The 9,567-nt window shown below is 38.7% G+C and overlaps 1 gene segment (V, D, J or C); it reads right to left on the bottom strand.

The window, feature by feature from the left end:
• Nucleotides 1-3,959: 3,959 nt before the first annotated feature.
• LOC119516011 lies at nt 3,960-4,614 on the bottom strand. The segment is given in 2 exon segments: nt 3,960-4,432; nt 4,517-4,614. Coding segments are annotated over 2 exon segments (519 nt in total).
• Between the last annotated feature and the right edge of the window lie 4,953 nt (nt 4,615-9,567).

Below are 9,567 nucleotides of genomic sequence, written 5' to 3'. Positions count from 1 at the left end.
TCTTAGAAAATGTGCAATGGCCATTATCAGGGGTTTACATGTTTTGTAGAAGAAGAAGGAACTACAGGCAAGGCCAGGAAACTCCTCCTCAGCTTCTCTCTGTACCTGCCTCTGGGGATGGCCCCTAATCTCTACTGAGATGATCATGAGATTGTATTTCTTATTCTACTTGTTTAATATATTATAGTAATTGATTAATGCATGATAGGTCAACCTTGCAACCCTAAGATAAATGGTTTAGGACACATAATTATTTTTTATGTTACTTTAATTTTCTATCTTGTATTTTTTTAAGGATTTTGTTCCCATATTCAGAAGTGATATTGGTATATTGTTTTCTTTCCTTCTGATGACTCTTTCTGGCATTGGAGTCAGCAAAATACATGCCATATATAATGACTGGGGAAGTGTTCCTTTTTTTCTATCTTTAGGAACAATTTTTTTCCAAACTTGGAAGCATTGTGAGTCATTCCTCTTTGAATGATAGCTAGAATACACATGTGAATGTATATTCTCCTTGACCTTTATTCATGGTTATTTAAGGTTGCTGATTCTATCTCTTCATTTGTTATATATGTATTCAAATTATTTATTTATTTTGGATTTCTAGCATTTTTTCCCTTTTCATCTAAGTTTTCTAAATTTTTGGCTCACAAATATTAAAAGTATTCCTGATAATCATTTTTATTTATGTTTTTTTCAAGAATGCCATCTTCTATTTAGTAATTCTAATAATTCTTATAATTCTGTCATTTAAATGCCTGGTGATTTTTTATAACTTTCAATTATTCATTTCATCCCCAGAATTTCCTTTTAGTTGTTTAAAAAATTACTATCCTTTTATTGATATTAACTATTTGGTTCCAGGTTGCCAATATATCTTCCTTTCCTTCTTTAATTAAGTTTTCCTGTTCCAGTTTCTGTTGCATGCATTTTTTCAAGTGTCTGGGTCCTATATACTTGCATTTTTCTATATCTCATAATTTCTCATTGGAAACTGGAAAGTCTGGATAATATATTGTAGCAAGTCCAAATACTGCCAGTCCTCCCCACCCCAATGCTTTATTTTAGCTTCCTTCCTAGCTTAGGGACTGGCTGGAATAATTCAGTGATGTGTTCCTGCCCCACTGTGCTGAGTCTCTGATATTTTTCCTCAGGGGAGATTTGCTTCCTCACACAGTCACCGTGGCATGAGAGCTGAACTTGTACTCCACTCTCCAAAGCTTCCAGCAGCCTCACATCACTAATGGATAAGCCTAATTGTTGGCCAATTTTTCTATTCCTGAGTACTGTACCTGAAGCCTAAGTGCATCTACTATCTAATGAAAACAAATTTGGACACTTCTGATCATTACTTATGAATTCAGTATTTAGTGATTTTACTCACAAAAGTGGTCTCCTCTCAGCTGTCTTATTCACCATTCCTCACTTATAAACTATCTGGTTTTCAGTCTAGACTTTGCATCCATTAGACACAGGAATCTTATTCCAATTCCCTTCATCACAATACCCACTGTTTCTGTGAAAATTCTTATCTTTAAACTACTCTCAAATCTGTTTTAATGAACTTACTAAGGTCTTGGATCAGAACTCTAAAGCTGGGGATGAGAAAATAAAAGCTCACTCTGAGAGACACCACACTAGGCACTGAGCACTTGGTGAAGGAGGGGGAACCTATTGGGATACACTATGCTTGCCCTCCTGGCTTGGGATCATGACTTAATGAGCAAAAAAAAGGATATTCTCTGGTACACACTCCCAAGATCGAACCACAATTCCATGAGTGGGCTCTGAGCAAAAGAATGAAGCAGTATGTCTGGATCACACTCACTCTGCACTTAGGTTCAGAAGCAGCATCTGGTTACTATGAGACCTGCTGATAGCCAACATTTCCTGAGAAGAGACACCTCTTATGCATGTTTATTGTAGATTATGTTGCTCAGCAAATTTACTGCAATTAATTCTTACATTCTTGTATATCTAACATTTGTTCATCTTTAAACTAAGTAGTTTTTCAATATATCCATAAACCTTATTTTATTTATATTTTAACCTGATGATTGGTATTTTTGTTTCCAATTAATGGACAATACAATGCAATATGCAACTCATTTTGAAAATCTAGTAGTTGTGAAAAATATTTTTCTTGCTCTTACATGACAAGTAACAAAAAGAGATCTGGAAATCTACAAAGTATCAAAATTCATTCAACACATCACATATTTGAAGCAACAGAGTAAAGAATAATACTAAAATATGGAAACACAGTTGCTACAATAAAGAGGACTAAATTTAAAGTCAGGTTGGCACAAATATCACCTGATCACCTATAAGTTATTAAGAATATTAAAATGTTGTCATAAATGAATTTCTGTCTTTAATTGAGATCAAGATCCTGGAGTGTATCTCACAGAGGACATATCCATGTTTTCTTGTAGGTTTTTCCTCCACAAAATAATAACCAACTAAAAACTAAGCAGAACAACAAAAAAGGCAAAGCGATTAATCCCTGTTGGTGCTTGGGGAAGCAATGGTAGACATGCATCCACAGCTACCTCCATAGTTCTACCAGAATTCAAATCAACTAATGTGAACGGGGAAAGCAGAGGAAGCAATTACACTGTGTGCACTTGTGGGATCCAGAAGAAACAGTTCAGGGGCAGAGCTCACCATGGAATGTATGCCCAGAACTACCTTTTCTCTCTTCACTGAGAAAAAACAACCTTAACCTGCAGAAGAGAGGCTCTGAATTTGGCAACTGAAGGCATTATTGAAAAACTATTGCTGCTTTGTCAGAAAAGTCAGATAAAACACACTGTAACCCAGGGTGGGGCTGAAATACATGACAGGTAAAGCACTGCCTCATGAGGATGATGTTCCCACCACTGACCATCCTGCTCAGATCCCAGCCTCTCCCCAGGATTCTGAGATTCAGACTATCCAGTATGCACAGAGCCAGGTATGCATCAGGTGATGGTCATGTTCTGAAAGGGTATAGTTTCCCCATGCTGGTTCTGATGGATGTACTTGGACATGTAACACTGGTTTCAGGAACTTTCATTTCTTTAACAGAAGTCACGGTGAAGAGGAAACTGGTTCCCAGGTACAGAGACAGGGCAGAGAGGAGGCAGTGGTGGGCAGGCTCAGCTTCCCAGGATGAGCTGGAATGTGAACTCCAAGCACACATCTGGGTAGGTACCCCCTCCCTATAGGGACCCTCAGTTGAGCTCTGCCTTCAGAAGCCTGTGGCTGTACAGGGAGGACTAGAATTGTGACATGTTCTTTCTGTTGATTTACCTGCTTCACAGTAAAATGTAATGAGGTGCTTGATAGTATATTTATAAAACAAATATTTGATGAATTTTGAGAAAAAGTATGTGGCAATGTTTGATTTGTACAGACATGAAAAACCAATAGTTACTAATTAAGAATAAATGGTATCAGGAATGCAATACAGATTAAAGATGTTACATTAAGAATCTATTATTTTTAGCTTATATATCTATGAATATATATTGAAAACCCATATGTTTGTGAAACAATGATGGCATTTATGTAATAGAACCATTTTTATAAGATATTTAACATAAGAGCAGAGAACTGGTCACTGATGTCATATGAGAGAGAGGGAACAAACTGAGGCACTTCGAAACTGCTCTTAGGGAGGGCCAGTCTTCCCCAAAACTTCATACTTCCCCTAAGGAAATAGGTTCGACATGATGGTGGGTTGGCATAATTTTCCTGAATATTTTCAGAAATGTGAGTTAAATTGAGGGAAACAACTTCACTGAGAAGGTAAATTCAAGTTTTACTTACACTTTCAGGCATATTCATGCAATATAAATAACATTGTAAATAGTATGTGTATCTATGTATTTAAACATACACTTAGTAACAAAAAGTCTGTCCTGAATTTGAATCTTAGATTCATCATATCACTGCTTATATATTATGGGGTTTCATATGAGGCAAGGCAAGGAAACGCCTCTCAGCCCCTCTCTGAACCTGCTACTAGGAGTGGACCCTGAGTGCCCCCTCGTGGTCTCGAGTGTCCCCTGCAGCCCAGCCCCTCCTGTGCCCTGCAGGGGAGGTTTTTGTCTGGGCTCACCCTGACTTCCTCTCACTGTGTCTCTTGCACAGTAATACGTGGCTGTGTCCTCAGATTTCAGGCCACTCAGCTTTAAATAGACTTCATTCTTGGAGTTGTCCTTGGTGATGGTGACTCGGGACTTAAGAGTTGGGTTATAGTATGTGCTTCCACCACCATATATCACAGCAACCCACTCCAGCCCCTTTCCTGGAGCCTGGCGGATCCAGTGCATAACATAGCTGGATAAAGAGAATCCAGAGACAGAGCAGGTGAGGGACAGGGTCTGTGAGGGCTTCACCAGGCCAGGTCCCGACTCCTTCAGCTGCACCTGGGACAGGACACCTGAGGACAAGGAGAAACACAGTGAGTCCTGCACTCAGGTGCATCATCCCCATTACCTTCATGTCTGAATTCTGAAACACTCACATCTGGGAGCTGCCACCAGAATGAGGAAGAACCACAAGGCTTTCATGTTCTTGAGGATGATGCCTCTGACACCCAGAAAAATTTTTCCAGAAAACAAAGAAGCCTGAATTTAAGTAATTGTGCCTGGACTTTCATACGGTTACCTAGGTGGTGATTTGCATGTGGGTGGTATCTTTCTATGTAAAGATGAAAGGGGTAGAGTAGGACATTTTCTCTGGTGCTTCCTTGAGAGAATTAAGCTGGAGTTTCCTCATCTTCTCTTAGGGTCTCTGTTTCTATAAGCCCAGGTTCTGTTTCCTCCACACAAGAAACATGCTGGATGCACTGATAAGGGAGCCAGATCTTTTCAGGGATCGTGGATGGCTTTGGAATAGGGCAAATGTGACTCTATTCCAAGTGATGTATTTATGTAGCAAATAGCCACCATAAGTCAAGAACCCCCTAAATTTGTGGAAACATGTTCTGGTACATTAATTTCCTCTGATACAAATGTCCATGGTATATTCCAAAATTTTAGGCAACAACTAAATATAGGAAGAATAGTGAATTATGAGACAGTGGATACATACATTTTTCTGTGAATTGTAATGGATTTCAACAAATCACTAGCTAGTGTGTACATATTGTCACATGAAACAGCATCATTGCAGTGCATAGTCAAGGTTACTGTGTGGTTGAATTTAGTATTGAAAGCCTATAAATTACTTTTATTTTGAAACAGGGTAGAGGTTTCTTCTTAAATAGGTAATCAATCTCAGTGTTGTGCAAATCACACATAGCACTATAACCCTGTCATTTTATTTTTCAATCTGCATGTCAGTAAGAAAAGTACATTGAGCTCTGTCAGTGAGGGAAAACTTTTAAAATCTCAAACCCTCCTAAGGGTTAAAATTGAGACAGTTAATGGAAGATCAGACAATTATATACAGGAACCAGTTCTTCATTTACCAACTCAGGTTTACTAGAAGTGTCCAGTTTTGACACTTTGTATTATGGAATTTGAATTCAGTGAAATGTTTCCACTCCCTCCTATGAAGTCATATGCATTATCCTTGGTGATTGACTCACACAGTGGATAGTTTGTAGAAGGGTTGAGCTTACAATGGCCTGAAGGAAACAGGTCCCCTTGAACACTCACCTGAGAGCTTCCCCTGTGAGACCCTGTGTCACTGGATCTTGGAATTGTATCTGATATGCTCTAAGTTAGTCAGATAGGTGGAGATCACAGCACAGCTACATCCCCTCCTTGCAGGTGTCTCTGAATATGTGACCTTGCTCCTCTGTGCTTCAGCTGAAAAGAAGTAAGTTGGGAATTTCAGTAGTAACATTAGTGTGAATGTCACAGGTTTCTAGTCATGTTAGATGTTACTTTCACTATCATTACTATGTCCCTTGATACTAGAATGGGCTTCTGTAAAACCTTGTCTCTGACCATGGATTTGGAAGTATCACCTGCTCTCTTCTTGTCCCTGACTTCTCACACATGTGTGACAGTGGCATGTCAACACCTCTCCCAGAGCCTGTACATGGACTGATTGTGGTTGGAGTCTTTATGAAAAGAAATCACAAAATCTTGTATTCACCAAAGAAACAAAGCAGTGCCCCTGGGTAATACTCATTTAGCAGGAATTATGTTTTGCTGATGTACAGTGGCTTCACTTTCCTCATATTTATATTCGCTAAGTCTCATGGAAGCCCAGTTACTAACATTAGAACTATATAATAATCACATTCATAGCTGGTAAAATTTCATATATTTGGTGCATGCAGTTCTGAGGATAATTAAGTTTAGTTTATCATGAAAGTTTTACTGGTAATGTAGCTATCCATTTCAAAGGTGGAATAAGAGTATCACTATTTTTCCAAACAGCCTCATTTTCTTCTTTACCTCTGATATGAATGCCACAGAATAATTCAAATGACTACACTTATGTGAGCTGATTCACATCAGTTCATACATTAAAATAATCAGCCTAATTGATGCAATCTCATGTTCCCTATCAAGGATCTGTGTCTCTGTGGGCTTGTGACATGGTTATAGCCAGGGAGGCTGGAAAGATTGTCACTTGGGGAATTTATAGATCTCTAGAAGGACACATCACAAGAAAGTCTCCCAAGACTAGCAAAACCATCATCGTGTCTTCATGTAGACCTTTGGTTGGTATCACCATGTCCATAAATGATGGACATCCACTGGTGGATGAAGCTGATATGCCATATGTTTCATAGTGTAAAATTATGCACAGTAAATACCCGAGTGTGTGCCAATTGGATTCAACAAATTGTGGGTATCATGTCTCAGCTTCTTATTAATTAGATCACAAATTTACTTCTTGTTCAGGCCATCTGTCATCTTTTATTCAGTTACTGCTGTAAGAATCATAATGAATAAGAATTGCAATATAATTAAACAGATTTTAAAATAAGATGTCTGTATGAGTCTATTGTCAGCATAAGACAAGGAGAGAAGGTTAAACCGCAAGATTTTGCTGAGGATAGAAGTCCATTTCTTGTGAACACCAAAGCTGAAGTTGATTTATTTGTAGATTTGACCTGTTCTAAGGTATTGTGGATTAGAAGCAGAAAGCATATTTCTATCTGAGTAAGAGCAGGGATGGGTTGTGCATTCCTAAAATGATGATAAACTGGTGAGGATGTGGTCTCATTTGTACCTGGGGAATAAGGGAAAAGTAATGTACAACAGAGTAATGAGGTTAATTTTTAAAATTGCAGGACTTGATACTAATGGAGAACAAGGAGTATGGTAGTTTAACACTAATGTAGGGAAACATGAGTTATACAGCAGGGCCTGAAATCCCTAGGGAAGATGGATTATGGGAAATATATCACTAACATCAGACAAATGTGTAGGGCAGAAGAGCAAGTCATACTTGGGATAGTGGGATAATGGGAACTGTAGCAGAGTCAGGAGGAGAAATGCAAGAATGGGGCCAACTAGATATGCTTGTAGAACATGGGGTGTAGAAGATACATCACCAGCCAGTGACAAGTAGGGGAGGCAGTGAGGCAATTTGAGCAGGGCTCAAACTGGGCACTGAAGTGACCAAAGGCAATGGAAAATTTTTGGGAAATTGGAGAAAATTTGGTACCAACTTATCAGTTATCACATCATCAGGGAACACTGAGAGAGAAGTGGTAAAATAAAATTGGAGAACTACAGAGATTATATCTGCATAAGACAGTCCAGAAAGGATCAGTAGACAATAAGATGTTGAATAATCATATTGGTACATTACTGAGGATCAATGAGGAAAACAACTCTTCCACTTCCTTCTGGAACATGGTGAAGGGGACCATAATTACCTTGGCACAAGCTGGACTGACAATAATTTGTGGAGTTAGAAAGGAATCTGAGTATAGAGGTGAATGTATATGAAGTTTAACAATCTTTGGAACAGCTTCCTGAAAGTTCAAATAAATTTCTGATTGTGAAAGTGCCAAGTTATCAGCTTGGGGAAAATGAAAAACTGAGCAGTATGATAGAGAGGTTGCAAGTCCAAAAAGACTTACTTGGCATGTTGTTCTGTCTCAGAAGTTTTCCAAGAGAATAGGACCTTTCCAGTGGAATCATGTGATCAGCTTCCTCATTACTGAAAATACCTGTTATTCCAGTTACACTTTTTCTCACTGTCCATTTAACAATTGTTGTATGCTTGGAAGTTATTGACAATTGCAGGTATGAGATACCTGGTGTAGGGAGGTAGAAGCAATGATGTCATCCAGAATTGAAAAATTCTTGGTCTGTCCCTGGAAACAGGAAGAGTGTTGTCAGCATGGATGTCACAGTAATGGAATCTCCATGGGGTGCATCACCTACCTGGAGGACCAAGATGAGGCTCACACATCAGTATATAATGAGCACATCAATTTTACTTTTCACTCTTACAAATTGAGAAATGTGACAATGATGGGACAAGCCTTGCCACAATATCCCTGTGGCACCCTGGTGGCCCTCCACTCCAGTACCAGGTGTCTCAGCTCTTCCAGTGTTGTCCAGAGGGGCAGTGACCCATTGGTCACTCATGCTGTTTAGATAAGAGATTTCCCAGAAATCACCTGGGCAGGAGAATTATTTGAGTTGAGCTTGAGGTTTTACCTCCTCATTTTCCAAGAGACAAGGAAGTAGGGAGAAATTCAGGGATTTTATCCAGTTGCAGTTTGTGAAGTCATAATATTTAACAGTACACAGTTTTCCCTTAAATGATAATATATAGTTTATATATACCACATTTTTACTATGCAATTTATTACCTTAAATTTATTACCTTAATTTGCCTGGATGTGAGTGTATGAGGATGAGATTACCCTAAGATAGATGGCTTCTTGGATTAGGTTATCCATGACATCTTGAGGACAATCTCCTTGAGAAAAAAATAATTTATTTCAGAAGGAAAAGCAAAATGCTCTTATTCTTTCAGACCAGGACAAATGGATGAGAATTCTAACAAAAAGAGTTCCCAAAACAGAGAAATCTCAAAATGTCTCATAATTTTCTGCACTGATTTCTAACCCTTTTGGTGAGTATATCGGCTAATAAGGTAATGCCTATATCAAATTCTGTATGGGAGTTTGCTGTTTTAGATGTATTCTGTCCCACAAAAATCCATTTACTTCAATGAAATCATGTGGAGTCAAATATATTCATGTTTATTAGGTTGGAATACTGGATTGAGTTGTTTCCATGGAGATGTGACCCACCCAACTGTAGTTGATAACTCTGATTAAATAATATCCATGGAAGTGTGGACCTGCTCACTGACCTTGGGCCTTGATAATTCATTTGGAGCCCTATAAAAGCTCAGACAGAAGGAGCTCACTGCTGCAGCTGAGACAGACATTTTGAGGACAGCCATTGGGAGGTGACATGGGCATATAGGAGAATGCCATTTTGAATATGTTGTAATGGATAGGACATGGTTATTACAGTGGATCATCATGGAATAAAAACTGTACCCTAATATGCAAGGCCACATAGCCATCACCTGTGCCATATCCAAGACAAATGTCTCTGAAACCATGCTCCACAACAA

This window comes from Choloepus didactylus, chromosome 19 (genome assembly GCF_015220235.1).
Source record: "Choloepus didactylus isolate mChoDid1 chromosome 19, mChoDid1.pri, whole genome shotgun sequence".
Lineage (NCBI taxonomy): Eukaryota > Metazoa > Chordata > Mammalia > Pilosa > Megalonychidae > Choloepus > Choloepus didactylus.
Note: the sequence above shows the minus strand (reverse complement) of the source record. Positions and strands in the feature narration are given on the sequence as shown.